The 19,146-nt window shown below is 26.5% G+C and overlaps 1 protein-coding gene across 2 annotated transcripts in view; it reads right to left on the reverse strand.

Annotated features, from left to right (window-relative positions):
- LOC107455561 (AP-4 complex accessory subunit Tepsin) overlaps nt 1-19,146 on the reverse strand; it is a 29,750-nt gene that overhangs the window by 6,450 nt on the left and 4,154 nt on the right. Inside the window, exons 5-12 of one of the 2 annotated variants that reach the window (XM_071184821.1) lie at nt 16,577-16,644; nt 15,572-15,629; nt 15,394-15,474; nt 12,634-12,870; nt 8,619-8,748; nt 4,938-5,060; nt 2,861-2,939; nt 217-349 (exon numbers count right to left, since the gene is read on the reverse strand). In XM_071184821.1, coding sequence (XP_071040922.1) covers nt 338-349; nt 2,861-2,939; nt 4,938-5,060; nt 8,619-8,748; nt 12,634-12,870; nt 15,394-15,474; nt 15,572-15,629; nt 16,577-16,644 — 788 coding nt within the window. In that variant the 3' untranslated portion in view covers nt 217-337. Of the gene's footprint in view, nt 1-216; nt 350-2,860; nt 2,940-4,937; nt 5,061-8,618; nt 8,749-12,633; nt 12,871-15,393; nt 15,475-15,571; nt 15,630-16,576; nt 16,645-19,146 lie in introns of those variants that run through there. The other variant, XM_016073177.3, reaches the window with a different exon arrangement.

Here is a 19,146-nt window from a genome sequence, read left to right on the forward strand (position 1 = left end):
TTTTTTTAATGTGCTAACTAGAAAGTTATTAATTTTAAATATAAAGTAGAGAATGTCCTGAAATTTAGGCAAGATTTTAATTTTGCATCATTCGTGTCTTAAAATAGACTTTTAAAAAAAGGAAAAGAAAGAAGGAAAGCAGGACAATTCACAAATCCGGTTTATTAAAATTGTAGCTACAAGAAACAAAAACGCTTTTTATTTATTGAGCCATTCCCTGATTGCATAGTTTTCTATTTTAATGATCAGAATTAGCTGTTTAAATCATACAACAAGATGGACTGCTTTAATTTTCTATTGAAGTCAATGAGAGAGCCAATAAAACAGAAGAAGCCATTCATCTGATATGCTATTTTATAGATAACAAACCTCATATTATAGTTTATGAATCAATAAAAAGAACATGATTTTTAAATAAAAACTTGTGTTTAATATCAAAATTACTTCTTGAATGAACTTTAGAACATTTTACAAAACACAAACAAAACTTAAGTAAATACAATAACTCCTAATTGCTTTAAAAAACAAACTTCAGTTTCCTCAATTCAAATCTTTTATAGTTTATTTCTACACAGGAAATAGAAAATGAGGAAGTCCTAAAAATATTTGGCGCAAGATAATTGTAAATAAATTTAAAACAATAGGAAAGACATGGTGAGAGACAAAATATCTGGCCACAAATACAGCAAGATGGGAAGGATTTTCCCTATATTCCAATTTGAGTGAATTTGTTTGTATGTAACAATAAAAAAATCAAAGACAAAAATTACGCTAGGGAACAAACTTTTTGTTGCTTTTTTACAAATACTTAATCCAACTTTATTTAGGTATGGGGATTTTAAATCTATAATTTGTTTTGCTTTTAAAAATTATAGACTTTTTTAGAATGACATTTTCAATCTATTTTCGTAAAATGTTCAAGTTGAAAAAGGTCATGCATAATAAGGAGTCACATAAATTTTGTGACAAACTTCTATGGTGTTAGGGCACATAATAAGGATTAAATTTGCATTGGAACCCATGCCCACAAATGTCGTCATAACTAACTAGGGATGCTTCCCTATTATTACCTGTTGCGAAGCACATAAAGAAATAGTTCATAATAGAGAAAGCGCCCCTAGCGGTATATGACAACATTTACGGGCATGGGTTCATATGCAATTTTAATCCTGATGACGTGTCCCAACTCCGCTAGAAGTTTGTCACAACATTTACGCAACTCCCTATTACACACAGGTTTTTAAACTTGTACATTTTCATAATAAATAAACTAAAAATGTCGTTAAAAAAAACTTAGCATCAGAAGAAAACTGATTGCAGATTTGAAATAAACAATGTGAAAATATCCAAGATCCAATAAAAATTCTCATGCAACAGGAACCAAAAAAACAAACAAACTTGTTTCCAGTCTTATCAATTGAATACAAAATTAATTGATTTTGGATTGGTTTCAAGCTGAAAAAAAATGAGCAAAGGAACTCAATTCCCACAACTACTCAAAACAAAGGTTAATGACTAATCATTTAGTTGTCATAATTCAAACAAATCTTCATTATTCATTTCACTTTAAGCTGTAGTAAATTTTTATAAAAAGCAAGAACTCCTCAATGTTTTATGAAATTTTAAAAAGCAGAAAATGTTAAATAATCATGTTTTTTTTTATTTTTTTAAACAGTGATATAGCCAAATGCAACACATACAAAGGAACTATTGAAATTTTTAAATAAAATACAAAAAGAATGGAACTAGAAAACTACACAAGAATAAACTCTCATAGGAATTTTAAAATAAAGATAATAAAATTTTCACTTAAGAGTTATAATTTAAAACTAAAAAGAAAATTGAAATAGGGCATTTTTATCTTTTCTCATACCGATCTAAAATAGTATCCCTTATAAATAAAATTCAAGATACAGATATAAAAATTCTTGATTGATAAGTTTAAATGTGAAATATAATACTCTAGATCAGTGGTTGACAATGCCTTTTTAAGAGGGTTGTTTTTTCCCCACAAAAATTTTTCCTAGTGGGTCATCACTTCTATGTTAGATTACGTATTATCTTAGAATAACTAAGAAAATATTTACATATTAATATAACAACAAAATCTAAACTGAAATTTTCCCAGTGGGTGACTAGGTAACCCACAAGTCATAGGTTTCTGCCCACTGATCTATATTCAAAATAAAAGAATTCATAGCATTAAAGAAATTTAAAATGGAGGATAATAAAATAGTTTTGATATAGATATGGTTGAAGTTTGAGAAAAAGATTATTAAAATAAGGATATGTTCCTCACTAGCATTCTTATTATAAACTTACAAAATACCATGAACCGGCATTACTTTTCCAATTTTTTAGTAAAAGATAGGACAAAAGACTTCAGCTGCCCAAATGACCGTTGAGAGTTCAGTTAATAGTCGAGAATGTTATTGTAATGTTAGCAAGTGTAAGAAAGAGGCCAGAAGTTTTTACATTTAGTAATAGGTAAATAATCTATAACTTAATCTGTCAACTGACTGTATACAAGCAATTTTGAAAAGGAACAAAACATTCAAATAGATGAAAGACCCTTGACTTTTCAAGCATTTGACTTTATGGTTGTGAAATTTCTTAGAAAACAATTTTTGAAGTATTTCCTAGTAAACATTTGTAATGACACTCATTTGAAAATTTCTTACATGAGAAACTAAGAAAAAGAGGTTTCGTTCCCCTTTCGATAAAAACTTTTATATATTTTTTATTATTCTATCACAATTTTAAAAATAAACAAACAAAAAAAGTCTTATTCTTTGATTAATTTTAAAGTGAAAAAGTTATTATTTTTTAAATCAAATAAAATTTTTATTTAATAACTTACTAACTGAACAAGTTCCTCTTTTTCTTCAAGTTTTGAAAGGAGAAATGCCAATATTTTATCACAGTTCAATGACGAGCAACTTAAAAATAGGAAAAATTAGTAGGTATAAATTAGTGTAATGGATAAAATTATAATCTTCTTTACTTTAAATAATATAAATTTCACAAAACGAAATAAGAAAATCCTAAAGAATTTTTTATAAACTACAAATGCAATTGAAATATTTCATTTCTTCTTTAAATCATGAAGTATAATTCTAATTGCTTTTTTTTCCCAATAAATTTCGTTTTTTTTAGAAATAAATATAAAGTGATAGTTATTTTTGATGGTAGAAACAGCTTTCAATTTTTTGTATATTTTAATCAGAACTGAACAACATATTTGATGTTTGCAACTCGCACATGAATTTAAATATTTCAAATAAATAATTACACATTTAAGTACCATTTTATGATTTTAAAAAAATTACATAAAAAAAACATAGTTAATGAAAATGTTTTCAAAAATTTGAGAAAACATTTTCTTTAAAATTTTTAGATATATTATTTTGAAGCTCAAAAAATCCCTCTGGAGGCATATAATAACACTATTAATATAATAAGATTGATTCATTCATACACAATATCTATTGTTTGTTGCCAAAATTAAATTGCTAGAAGAAATTCATAAGCAACAAATTACTTATATAGAAATTCAAGCAAATTAAATTACAACTGAATAATTAAAAACAATGGTGGCAAGTATGCAAAATGTGAATAGATTTTTGTAACAAAAAGATGTTTGAAGAAGTAATAGTGTTGCGGCAGTTGCATGTTGTATTGAAATGACAATACAGAGAAAAAAATATTAAATATCAGAGAAAAATAATTATTTAAACTTCACAGTATTAAAGAAAAATACATATTGTTTATAACAATACAAACAACACTATCTGGTAAACAACATTGTTTACCAGAAATGGAAATTCTAAATTTTTTAATATGCTGTTCAGGATAAGCAGATGAAAGTTCAACATTCGTTTTTAAATTTTCAGATTGCAAAACAAACAAAAAATGAGTTTTTAAAACTTTAAATTATTATTTTTTTTTTTAAATTTTGAAAGATTTTTATTTTGTCTGGACATTCAATTATTTAAATAATAGCTAAGCTAATGGGCAAGATTATAATGAAAATTATTTTGAAAAATTACTTAAAAACTGTCAATATTTCAAAAAATAAATATTTAATAATATTAATTGAGCGCAAAATTCATTTTAATCAGTGGTCATAAGAAGTTATAAAAGTTTGCTTTGCATGAAAAAGAGCTAATTACATGTTTTCCAATTATGTCCTTTTTCAATTGTCAATTTTTAAAAAAAAACATATTCAAAGATTTCAGTTTTACTGATAAACTATGTCTTAATTAAATATCAAACTTATTCAGTTTTGTATTTTTAACAACAATGGCTACAAAAACAAAAGAATGCCAAAGAAAACGTGAAAAATATAGAAGAAAAAATTGATATTTCATACAAAACATTAGATATTGAAAAAAATAGTCAATTATGTTTTAAAATACCTCATAAAAACTTTAAAAATATTCTTTTACCTTCATGATATTTATTTTTTTATTTATTAATTTACAGATATTAGCCACCACTAAATAAAGAGGAAATAACAATTCAATTACATTCTGAAAAATGTGATTTTCATGTGTATGTAGTGTTTTATTTTAAGAGTGTGCTTTGTATAAAAAAATTTACAAATTTGTTTAACTAACCCAGAATTTGAAAACATTAACAATTATGGATCGAATTGTTAATGCCTTTTCTTTTAAAGAAAAAACTAAAGATTAACGATTTCATGTCCATACACAACATAAACTTATTTGCTAAAACTAAGCATCAGTTCTTGGTTAGCTAAAAATAAATCTTCAATAATATTTAACTTATTTTAATAGTATACACATCCTAAAAAGGATTTTAAGAATAAATTAATAATACTAAGAAGTATTTTCATTATTATTACTAAACATTTACTTTCTAAATAATTTTAAACAAATAAAGCAATCAAAATTAATTAGGAATAAATATCTTACCTTTTACAGAGAGATGTAATAGATGAATAGTCTATTTTATGCAGTGGCTCATTTAGTGTGAAGGAATCAACAACTTTATGCTCATCAACCCAATCTATTACACTATCTTTAACTTCAACTTTACTAAAAAATAAAAAGGAATCAAATTATTTTAAAATTTACAGATTTGAAAAGATGAAATTTAAAGGAACATACCTACCATTTTGTTCACTACCACAGAATGTCTAGTTTCAGAAAATATTTTTTCTGGTGATAGAAAAGGTGATGTATTAATATTTTAATAAATTAGAATAAAAGAAATTTTGTCTACCACTCATATAAAAGGTCAAATAAACAACTGATCGAGCCCTTATAAAAATATAGAAAAATTCTATTTTTGACAAATTCTGCTTTAATTCATAATCACTGGAAGAATGTTTCATAAAATTCTCAAATGTTGGAAGAGATAAAAATATAAAAAATATACTAAAAATTAATTCATTTTAATTTTAATAGCTAATTCCTTACAATGATTATTTTATTTAGGGCCAAAAAAATTTAACCTTAGCGTTACACCAAATTTCAATAAAATTTTTTTATACAGACTTCCCCAATGAGCTGTGACCACTGATTGTGCTTTTTATGTAAAAAGCTATATTTAAGCTTTATATTGTTTCAAAAATACTGGTTGCTAAAAGAAAGTGGACAATCAAAAAAGCAAACATAATTTTATATTTCTAGTGGTTTGTAACAGTTTTGAAATAAGAGATTCCAGACCAGGCACATATTATAACAAATATTTATACTAAAAAGCCACTTAAATGTGAGTAAAACATCTTACTTTTTAAGCAATCATTACAACAACAAAAAAAAGCCACTATTTTCAAATGTGTTAAAAATTAATATTTCTTGTAAAATTAATATAGTGTCTGTTAACTATAAACTAAAAACTTACTGTTTTACAAAACTTGAGCTTTTTATAGCTGAATTTGCAAAGTCAGGATCATTAGAATGTTAAAGAATACAAAAATCACTCTCTAAAAATATATTTTGTTATTTTTCAAAATCAAACTTTTGAGAGATATGTTTCACTAGTTTAAAGTTTTTTCCTGTCTGGTGATGCTTTCATATTTAGAGTTTTTATTTTGAGGTTTATCAAACATACAAGAAATTTTAGCCACCCATAAACTAATTTGTAGGTGTATAGTTACATTTCATCTTGAATTTGAAAGACCAATATTAAGTAAGAATGAAACGAGAAGAGAAAGGATGCAAAGAAATCTTAATCTTCAGAAGTTACAGAAAAATTTATTTAAGCCTATGACTAAATGATTTTTAAAAAATTATATCTGTTATACAGTAAGAACAATAATACAAGAAAACCATTTTTTAGTCAGTCATTTCATTACACAAAAATTAATAAATAAAATAAAAACTCAGTAGGGGAGAGTGGGGTCAATTGTAACATTTTTTACTTAACTATTTTTAACTAACAAAAAATCCAATATATTATTAGTATTAATTGACAGACGAGTAAAGTAGACTATCCTCTACTAGAAAAAAAAATAAATACCTGATTTTAAATATTATTATATTAGTTATTAACAATTTTTGACAGTCGTGCAGTTGTTACAATTGTCCCCACTTACGGGGTCAATTGTAACAGTTCATAAATTCAACTAAAACATAGTTAATTATACATATTATCATAGTTGTGATATATTTTTTTATTGATCAAAATAGTAGTGATATTTTAGGAGTAAAAATAATAATGAGCAGAAACCTAAAGGGTTAAACTTCTAACTTTAAGGGGTTAAAAATTTTAATTTATGCTGTGAAAGGTGACAAATAAAATAATGCACATGCAACATAATATAAATGATATAGGAAACTATTGGTGGTTCTTAAAGAGTTAAGTAATGGTTTGTAAACATAAGATTATTTATTTTCAGCTGTTACAATCGTCCCTTTACTTATTGTTACAATTGTCCCCAAGACGCCATTTCAGCTTCATTTGTTAAAAACAATGCTAGTTAATTAGCAAAACTAATCTTTTTTTTATTGAAATGTTAATTAAAGTGTCCACTTACATATTCGGTTACTAATTTTTATTTGTTTAAACAAAATTACTTTGTTACAATATAATATTCTAATACCAAAAAAAGTACTTGCGTGGCGTGAAAATATCTTTTGTGATGTAACTCTTTCAAAAGTACATAAAAATGGTTGCCATCAGGGGTGTACATGTAGATTTATTAAATACACCTTGTGCGCCACCTAGGAACCAAATCTAGAACCCGACACTCGAAATTTTTGCTCTGTTACAATCGTGTTACAATTGACCCCACTCTCCCCTACAGAAAAGAAAAATTTTCTGAAAATGAAAACAGAAGCAGACCAATTATTGAAAATCATTCAGCAAACTTAATGTGCTAATATTGTTAAATTATATTAGCAATTAAAAAAAAGAGTATGTCGATAAAATTATAAGAATGCCAGTTAATTAAACTAATGCATGCAAAATATGTGATTATGTTAATTCACATATAATTATTTTTTCATGTGCATTTGTTATGCTGAAGTTATAAGCTTCAGAGAGAAAAAAAACTAAATCAGACACTTTCTAAAATTAAAAGTTCTTAGAACAAGAGGGATTGTACTAGACAGTTCTGCATTTTTCATAGGAAAATGTCCTGATTGAACTTGCATTATAAATAAATAAGAAATTGTAAAAGCATTTTAGATTTTTCTACTATTGAATTTCACTTGAATTTAACATTGTTAAAACTAAAAGATCTAAACTAAGTAAATTTTAAATCAGAGCAAATAATCTTGCTTTACTTAATAGCTAAATATTTTGCTTTAGTCTAAAATTTTGTGGGAATAATTTTTTAATTAAAAACCTAAATCCTAAGAGGAAATATTAGAAGAAAAAAAAATTAAAAATTTTCTATTACATTATACATCAAATTTCTTTTTTTAATGATTTTATCCCTTTTAAAGCTAAGCTTAAGAACAACCTTGATGCATCATTGTACTTAGTGCTACACTAGTTAAGGATTCAAAAATTTTGTAAGAATACAAGTTAATTATAGTGAAAACAGCCAAATACGACACAAATTTACTTTTCTAAACGAAATGTATTTGGATTTTAATAGATATTGTTAGTTTTATATTTTCCTTTTTTTCTTTTCTTGCATATTTATTTAACTTTATTTTTCATAATTATTTTAAATGTTCCATTTGTTTTAGTTCATTCTATAGATAACTTAATTGATTTTTAATAAATAAACTTTAAAACTTTTTAAGCACTTTTTTGTATGCATAAAACCATTATTCTGTTTATCAATTGTCAGCTCTAGAGAGAATACATTTAAGTATAATTTCTATTAGCAACGTATTAAATATCAACTGTTATATTTTAATTTTCAGTCTGATTTTGGTTATGTTTTGTGTTGCAGTGGGATAATAAAAATATTTATTATTAAACTAATTAAATTCACATATATATGCATCAGATTTAATTTTGAAGTTCACTTTATAAAGAACATAGTGATGAATCTTACAGCATGTCAACATAAACACAGATTTACATTAAAAAGAAACAAATTAAAAAAATTATTTAAACATAATTGAATTAAAAAATTAATAATATATATATTGAAATTGAATAAATAATGCACAAGTTTTGAAAAATATTACCTTATATCAATGCAATCAAAGGAAACTGAACTGCACTTGCTAATATCTTCTCTAGCTAATTCCATGACATCTTCTTCTTCCTCATCATCGGAATCATCCCATCCTCCACCAGGTTTTCCAGGTTTATATACTGAATAGATAAAAAAAATAATAAATTAAGTTTAAGTTTGTAAAGCTGTTTTGATTCAAAATGCATAAAAGCAAAATTTTCTGATTCATTCCACAACAAAGCAGATTGCTTTGCTCTTAACAACTAAGATAGAAACACTGTGTATAATTTTAATACCAGTCAGGGGAATGAGTTGACCTTGAGCTGGTAAACACTTTCAAACTTCTAAAACACATTTTATTTCCTTTTAAAAGAGGTGTTGAACAGCTGATCCATTTTTGGGATTATGGCTATCAATATTCAGTTCCAAAGTCTTTTAATTTTAAACCCATCCCAGAAAGCAAAGAAACTCCTAGATCAAGCATTGTGACAAACTAACATTCATGGAAGACTTGATGGAACTAATCCGCATTTACATTACATGAAGCGGAAAATCACAAAAACCTTCCTGACAACAATAGTATTCTAACCCTAGATCTAACTAAGATTGAAGATATTTTGAAAGAAGATTTTTTTTGAGGATTTCTTGACTCCATCAATTTAATAAAACTTATAATACCAGAAATGAAATAAAAATTCATGATCCACTTGGCCAACAACCAGCTATTGTGGCAATACAACACATTGGAATATAAGCAATGGAAACTTTTTCTATAACTCTTACAATCATATGCTTGTTTGCGTAAATGTGACTTCCGTTCCCCGATTATACCAACCATAATGCTTACGTAGAATATTACTATGATAGCAACACATTAAAGAAAACAAGCATTGTAAGAGTATTAGAAACATTTTCATTACCTATAAAGTATTTCCACAACAGCCAGCTGTTGGCCAAAAACGTAATAAAGTTTCGGCTCTACAATTTTAAGAATAATTGTTCCATAAAACTACTTCTTGCATCAGACCCCTTTACTTCTAAGATAAACTGAAACCCATTCATATGAAAGTTGATGAGCTTCATGTCACCATCAAAGATAAAAACTGATCCTTTAGAGTAGCCATTCCTAAAAGGTAAGGTTCCGCGAAAGGATTACACGGGTTCTGAGAATCAGGAATTTTTTCAAAACCTATAATTAAATGCATTTCCAATTAATAATCCATTATTTATTTAATATTTCCATTATTTTCATGATATTGTTTAAATAAAATGCTTCTGAAGAAATTCTAAAAGAATGTTTTTTTCTAATAACAATATAATAAATAAATTATAAAAAAGATAATCATTTATGAAAAATTCCATTAGTATTTCAAATCGAATGAAAATACCCAACTTCAACAAAGAAGAATTATGTTTCTCTGATAACCATTCTCATCCCTTATTTTCTTCCTTTTTCATTTTTATGTTGATGTAAACCATATTTCAGCTCATGCATTTTCAGTTCATGCATGAATTAAAATCAAATTAAAAACTCAATTAGATGCCGCTCCAGACCTGTGAATTCTGACATCTGTGAATACTGACATAAAAACAAATTTTTAAATTAACATTGATAAAATGATATAATAAAAAAATTGCATTTTTTACTTATTCACTTTATTTCCAAAATAATTCATAAAATTTAGATCAGGGTTCGTTCATTAGATCATTTAGGGTTCCAGGGTCAAAAGAAATTTGGAACTGCTGCTTTAGAGTGACAACTCAGAGCCTTAAAGACCATGCCACCATTCATAATTACTTATAGAAATATTAACCAAAGAGCAATGAATTAAATAAATATAGCATTACAGAACTAAAAACTATAAAAAAATTGATTTGAAAGACAATCAACTATCAAAAGAAAATGCTTAAATTAATCCAAAAATAATAAACTAATTTAAATTTTGTAAACCTATTATGTCAGCTTTAAAAATATTAACTTAATCATTTCAAATAATTTATAGTATTCAAATTATTTTGTCAAATATTTTTTCATTCAAAAAATTTAGATACCAATTTTGATTTCAACTAAGATTTCTATCTCTTTCAAACTTTTTCATTTATTTTGACATCATTATATGCCTTTCCAATGGATGAAAAGGTTTTGTGAATAAGAAAAGCAAGGAGAAAAGAAAATTCCCAAAGAGAGGAACTGATTTATAACTGTGCACTATCCTTATTTCTGTTCTGGAAAGTGTTTGAAAAAATTTTCATAATTTTTGGGCACAATTAACATATTTTAGAAATATAAAAATATCTTAATATACATACATAATTTTTAGCAATTTGCAATGCATCATTAAAGCATATTTATTATTATTTTTATCTACACCAGTTTATTAATATTTACCACAGTATCAAAATCTTCACTGTAATTATTCTAACACATTATTTTGCTATTCATACAATTAAAATATTTTAATGCTAATAAAAGTATATCATTTACAATATCACTGTAGTCAATATTTTACACTTTATTTTTCAAGATTAGGTAGAAGTACAAATTGATTTAATTTAAATTTAATCATGTTTGTTTATCCAACAGAGGTAAAATACTTTTTTGAGGGTTTAATTTAAGAGTTTCACACATGGCTCAACTGTTTAATATTAGTGAGCAGAAATTACCATTAAGTAGTATACTTTCCAAAGAATTTCTGCTTTCATCAAAAGTTTATATTTGTAAATTTTTATATCTCTAGGACAATTGAAAGCCTTAATGATATGCATTATTGTTTTAAAGATACAATTTCATAACTTTCAATAAGAATTCATGAACGTATTCATAAATTCTCATCATGAATGTAATTCTAAATACAGTTCTAGAACTAAACTGTATCTAGAACTAAATTTGATAAAAATTTCAGATCCAAAAATAATAAACCAATTAACAAATTTTTAGAAAAATAAATAAATAAACAAATAAAATAAAATTAATTTTCATATTGGAAAAAAATATACAAATTTAAAAATCTTCTAAAACATATTTTTCAATAATTATTATGCTTTCAATAATGAAATGTATCTTAATAAAATATTAAACTATCTTTATTTTATTCATTAAAGAAATTTGTATCAATTAATACCTAGTAACAAATAAATATTTTAAATCAGTAACAATATTAATACTAATTTAAAATAAATTTTTAATACTTCTTGAATAAATGAATTTAATAAAACGTATAACACTTAAAATTAAATAAAAATTCTTAATTTATTAAAAATCTATTGTGTTTAGAACATTAATTTATTTTATTAACTATTTTACAAAGATTTTACATTATATTTATCACTTGTTAACTAATTTTAAATTATAATTTTTAATATTCTTAACAGATAAATTCATATTTAAAAAATAAATTATGAATGATTTAGTCTTACAGGGCTGATTGTGCTCCGGAAAAAATCTGGATTTCCAGAATTTTCTCTTACAGTGATCCGTAAGTTTCTGGAGATCGAAGGTCCAGACGTTTCAAAAAATGATTGATCACAGAAGTTTCCGGAAATCAAGTTTTCAAAGGTGGAACTTAAAAACACAGTTTATTTTATTTGTTTGTAAGGGAGTGCCAGAGAGATACTTTATAAGCCTATATTCATGATTAATATTAATTTTTTTATCAGTAAATAGTTGCTATAATCATAAACTCAAGAAAGAAAGACATATTTGTAAATTTTATTAACTTCTCTAAGTCATCATAGATATGTGTAAAATTTTAAACATATTCTAAGTAAACTAAAAAATATTGAGAAAAAGGAAAAAAACTTTGCTTAAATTATTTTTTTTCTAATTTTTCAATTTAAACTGCTTTTTTTTTTTTAAACTCAAGAAATTTTCCGGAATTTTGACTTGGGCTCACAATCACCCCTGGCCTTAAATATAAGAAAATTTAAAACATTTGAGAATAATGAGAAAGGAAAATAATGATATGAGACATTATCAACACTTGGAAGAAAGGAAACCTTTACAAGAAAAGTCAATGCATAGTTACCTCTTGCTTTTCGTTTAGATCGAGGAACAGGTGCAAGCTTTTGCGTTACATTTTGCGTGGATGCAGGTGCAAGCATGTCGATTTCAGCAGAGTCTTTATTAATTATAAGAGGCTTATATTGTGGTAAACTATCACCTAGATGTGATGCTTGAGTTTCTGCCTGTTCTTTGTCATTTGAAGGCAACAGTTTGTCTACAAAACTGGTAACTCCATCAGTTATTTTTTCTGATATTGATTCTGAAAGAAAGAAAAAAAAATCATGGATGAAGGATTTTAATAAATATATTTTTAATATTAGGTTTTAAAAATTAGTTTTATTTCAGCCACATTAACAAAAAGTATATTGATTGAAATTTTTTAAAACACTATACAGAAGAAAATATAGGTATGAGTTTTGGGGAGAAAGAGTTTTTCTCCTCATCAGGCTTTAGGAATAAAATTAAGGAAAAATGAACAGTAAGAGAATAAATATGGAGAAAAGTCAGCAGAAACGATGCGCATGAGTAACAGAGCACATAGAAATTATAGTAACAGTTTTTTTATTTGTGATATACTCTGAGGGAAAAAACCATTAACATATTTCTTTTATGTCTAAAAGAAATGCAATTTAAAAAGAATTTATTTTCAGAGTTTCTCTTTAGTAGCATTATTATTATTTACCAATACAGAATGTTAGTGATTTGACAGGTCATTCCTACAATTAAGAAAAAATATAAGAACATCCAAAACCATGAACAATGTTTACTTTATTAAAACTCAAGTTTTTATCAAAAACAAAAAATGATAATGTTTCAAAAATATTTTTCTTTCATGACACGCTACATTCTCACTTTACTAATTCACTTGAATCATAGGTCATTGAAATTAAGCTTATTAACTTATTATAAATTTTAGTATGAAATGTTATACTATATTTTTTTCAAAGTTAGTTTTAGGCACAAAAAAACAATGCAGGTTTTCTCTTTAATTACTACGTCAAAAACAAGGGTCTAAATCAGAAATTTTCAAATTTTGCAAAATATGCAAGATATACAAGTATAAATATTCAGTTAGCTAATTTATTTTGAGTCATTGACCTAAAAACCAGTAGTGACTATATCGGACCTACAACTAAGTTACTAAATATTTATTACAAACCAAAATCAAAGTTGAATTGATAAGTAGAAGCCAGCATGCTTCATGCAATTGAAAATGTTGACTTGCATATTATCTTCAGTTCAAAAAAGATAGAAATTTATTAAAACGACCAAATTGATGTTGTCTCTGGTTTCTAAATTTTTTGCAATGTGCCAAAATGTGTTTTACAGTAAGCGGGTCCTTACAACTGGAACAATATGGTGTGGGTTTCTTTAGAAAAGGTGTTTGAGTTTTACAAGTGTGACCAACATGCAAGCATTTCAAAATTACTTCAAGATTATGTTAAATTGCTTATAAAACTGTATATGTTCAATATCATGTAATTTGTTATTAGTTAAATATTCAGAGTTATTCTATACTTAGTTTTTTAGAAGTCTATGTTTTCGACAAAATTAAGATGACAAAACAGCTTTTCTGTGAATTAAAGTCAACAAATTCATGTCTTTTATGATCAAATCGTTAAATTCCCTTAACAAACAAATACACTCTATAACAAAAAAATTAACGCACCAAGAAGGAGTTGTCCGATTGAAACGAAAATTGGTGGATAGGAAGACAATGTGCAGAATAGTAAATAATTAAAATTTCAGAACAATTGAATAATTTATTGCAGAGATACAGTAACAAGTTCAATAAGGTGTTGACCCGCCTCTAGCCTGGATACAAGCTGCCACACGGCGTGGCATAGACCGATAAAGCTCCCGGATGGTCTCTTGCGGTATTTCCTGCCAAATTCGATCCAATTGTCGAACGAGGTCATCAACATTCCGTGCCAGATGCAATCGCCTTCCCATCATATCCCAGACATGCTCGATGGGAGAGAGATCTGGTGATCTGGCAGACCAAGGAAGAGTTTGTCAAGCTTGCAAACAGTTCATAGCAACACGTGCTGTATGTAGTCTGGCATTGTCCTGCTGAAAAACTAGCCCAGGGAGCTGCAAAAGAAACGGTAGCAAAACAGGTCTTAGGATGTTGTCGACGTACCGCTGTACAGTAAGTGTACCTCTAATGACGACCAAAGGGATCTGGCTGTCAAAGGAAACGGCTCCCCAGACCATAATGCTTTGTTGAAGGCCGATGTGGCATGCAATATTGAAGACAGGATCAACCCTCTGCCCTGTACGTCTCCAAACACGTCTTCGATTATCGTCAGGACACAGTTGGAAGTGGGATTCGTCGCTAAAGACTATATGTCCTCAGTTGGCAACATTCCATCCTGATCGAGCGTCGATTTTGCGCGTCTTAGCGCCTTCTTGGGGCGTCGATTTTTTTGTTATAGAGTGTATTTTAATCCAATGAGGAATATTATCACATAAGTTGCTTGCTTTATATACATTAAAAAAAATAATTAATCAAGGAAAAATTTCACTGGGGAACAGAGTCTGATAATTTCACGCATCCTCCTTAACTGACACTTGCATCAAAGTTATGGAAGTCATATGGAACAAATAAAAATTTCGATATAAAATCAGAAAAGACTGGAATTAATAATGCAATAAGTAATTTATTATTATAAACTAAATTTTATACTCTTTCATCTTAGCCAATCAAAATTAGTGTAGCTGTGAAATAATATTTCAGAAAAATGTTTCAATAGGTTAGCAAATAATTCAGAAAACTTACTTTGGCTTTTAACACTAAAGCCAAATCCAGACAATCCTTTGGTATTAGCATTTGATCCATAGCCAGTCAGTTCTAGAACAGCTAAAAATATACATAATAAATTGATAAACTGAAAGAACAGTTTATCTAACAATTTATGAAATAGTAAACAACATAATTAATTATGTAGAAAACTTACGTGGAGGTGATGCATCAGAAACTTCTCTGTTTTCTGAGAAGATAAAATCTAACAACTCCTAATAATAATAATATATATACATGAAGTCAAAGAGTCTTACTAAAAGCTCAACAGTTGTTGCCAACTTATACTAAAAAGCTAACAAATTAAAAGAAAAAAACATTTAAGCTTTCCCTTTGTTTAATTTCATAAAAGTTTAGATTTTTCCCCAAACTTCATGTTTTGGTTGCAAACATACATAAAAGTACATAAGCTATATAAGATAGAATCTTAGTGAGATGTATATTTTGTAAGACCTCTTGCAAAAAATTCTCATGATCTATTGCTAAGTTTATAAATACAATTCATTTTTTAAAAAATTGAAATAGATATATTAAATTAAGATAAAGGGAGAAAATAAATATTAAAAATATATGCATGATAAATTAATTAAAGCAGTTTAACATAATAATACGCAGAACTAATTAACTCAAAATTTAAAATATATGATAAGACCTATATTTAAAGAGGAACTCTTAAAACATAGGTCCTATCCTAAAATGCTTGGAAAAAGAAATATGCTTGTTAAATCTGATCACCCCCCAAAATCAGAATTCATGGTCAGTATGAAAAAATGCTTATGAATTCAGATCATATCTGAATTCAAGGTATAAATAACAAAATTCAAGAATTTTAAAAAATACTAGTTAAACCTGATTGCACCCTTAATCAAAGTTCAAGGTTTGTGTACAAAAATAAATCCTGTTAAATGCGATCTCTCCCTAAATCAGAATTCAAGGCTTGTACAAAAAATTTAAGCATACAAAAGCAACTAATGTGAATTGTTTCTATGTAATCTTTATTGAGAAGCAAAAATATAAGTAGCTAATGTTGATCGCTTAATTCTACAGAATTTTGTTTAATGTAATTTTCATCGTAAAACACTTAATGCATTAAATGTTTCATCACCTGCGAGCTCTACTATAATATTAATTTTAAAATATACATTGCATATAAAAAACCTACCTTTGCAAGTTTCCGAATATTCTCATAGAATGCTTTGCCATGTAGATCATCAGGAGGACCATGAAAACCTGAAGAAATATTGATAATAAACTGCTTATGTAATGCTCTTTTAAATGTTATTAAAATCTCAATATGTTATTATAATATAAGTTAATCAGAATCTTAACATTCCGAATAAACTTTATAAACTAGACTTTTACATGCCTTAGATACGATATTAATCTGCTAGTTGAAAAATTATTTAAATTTTTAGGTGGTATTCAAATATATTGTTGTAGAGTTACAACTTAATGTGCCTATACTTCTAATATTTTTAGTTAACTACTTTTCTTTTTATGTAAACTTTCAATAACTTTTATACTAAAACATTAAATATACAATGCTTGATTATGAAAAACAACTCTTTCGGTTACCAGTAACAACTTTTCAACTTTCCACTTGTCATGAAAAAGAAGAAAAAAAAGAATAGATATTTTTTGTTTACTAAAAAATGGTACAAATATTTTTAGTTATCTTTTATCACTAAATAGTGCAATATTTTTATTTTTAATATATTTTTTTAACTATTGTTCGTTTCACTAAAATTTCAAAATTCCTTATCGTTATTTAAAGAAGACATTCAGAATGCTAAGTTTGATTCTAAAAAACAACTCTTTCAATTTTCCTTAATAATTTTCCAACTTTTTACTAGCTTGAGATAGAAAAAAAAAACTTAATGTGAAAGCAAAAATTAAATTAAAAAATAAAATAGAGAACTTGCAAATGCATTTCCAAGAAAAAAGAAAAATGGGTATGTATTGGGTCTTGTATTTAAAATAAAATTTGAAGTGGGTATTGCATCCTCATGGTGGAATCATCTCGGAGTTTCCTGTGTGCATTCATTCATTTTGTTAATTTTCATTTTAGGGTTGCTAATTTTCATTTAGGGGGTTGTTCATTTTTTGGTTAAAGCCAGTGGTATTTCCATTTTTCTTGATTTAATTTTTGATTAGACTAAACAGTTCTCTGAACGTATAATGGTTATTAACGAAAATGGAGCTGTTCCTAAACAGATTAAAGCTTTAAGTTTAGAACAGCAAATAAAATTTTGAAGGTAGTAGATAGAAGAATTAGATCAAAACCTTAAAAATTGCTTAAAATATTCCTCCTGGAAAGCACTTTGTTTACAACAATTAAAAGTCATTATGTAATTCTGAAGACAGGAGGTGTTCCAATTTCACGCCATCCTTCTCTTGAAAGAAAATTTCAAAATATAGGAAGATCACTTAATAACTTTCTAAAAATTATGTATAATATTAAAAGATGTCATTTAAAAAAAGAAAAAATAAGTCCATTTTAACCTAAAAAAATCCATTTTAATTAATATTATACATTAACCTTGTTAATGCATTATATTAATAGTTGCACTTTACTGACTTTAAAAAAAATATTATAAAGTCAATTATTCCATCCATTTTCTAATTCCTTTCAATGTATAGCACGCTTTTCTCAAAATAAGTCCATTATTTATGAATTATATTTGAACATTTGCTCTAGTTTTTTGTCTTAACGATATAGCGACCTCTCGTTATGAAGTCCATCTTCACAGGGTCATTATACTAATCACTTTCCATATTTAAATTTTACAGAAAATAAACTAAATCAAAATAGCAAAATAGATTATCGAATAGGTATACTGTAAATGGCAAAATTATTAATTTTTTTTCCAGTTCTGGGATTATCCCAAGTTGTCTCATTATTTAGACATTGCAACTATTTATTATCCCCAGAAAACATGGGAAGAGCAGAAATTGTTACTATGATTTATTATTTCCTTCCTACCCAGCAAAAAAAAAAAAAAAAAAATTGTTTTGTTTGGCAATTTACGAAGTTTTGTTTGAGAACTTTACATTGGATTACAAATTTGATCATATTTTTTGACTAGTTGTAATGCATGACAGCTCAGTTGAAAAGAATGATGTTAAAAAGAATAATGAAAGTGCCAATTTCATTTAAAAGTGATGCAGATAGCTGATTTTGAAGAAATAGAATTTCGATATTGTGAAAGCAATTCTACGAAAAAAAAGCTAATGAAATCAACAGTTTAAGTAATTTTGATGATCAACACCCCCTTCACTAAAATAACATAGAATAGCAAACTGATGATAAGACAAAATATTTTTACACTAATAAAAAATTAAAAATTCAGTTTAACCCTTTCTGGCATGGTAAATTTTAGATTTTAGTCAAATATCACATCAGCAACTGAAACCACACAATGCATTCTAAATAAAGAAATATACATCAGCTCTATGTTGCTCACAGAATATTTGTTATTAAAAAAATGGAACATTAAGAAGCAAGTAATTTTACAGTTTTAGTAGTTTGTAATGTTTTTCAAATAAATCATCCTTGAGTGGACACATGGCATCAAAAAAAGTTTAAAGCCTACATATTATGCTTCTTTTTAGCTCCTTATCTTTAACAATATAGTAAAAAAAAATATGATTTATAACAATTTCAAAAAATGGGTAAGAAAAGGGATTCAAATGTGTGGGGAGAAAATTCATCACATTATTTATATAAAAATA

Source organism: Parasteatoda tepidariorum, chromosome 9, assembly GCF_043381705.1.
Source record: "Parasteatoda tepidariorum isolate YZ-2023 chromosome 9, CAS_Ptep_4.0, whole genome shotgun sequence".
Classification (NCBI taxonomy): Eukaryota; Metazoa; Arthropoda; class Arachnida; order Araneae; family Theridiidae; genus Parasteatoda; species Parasteatoda tepidariorum.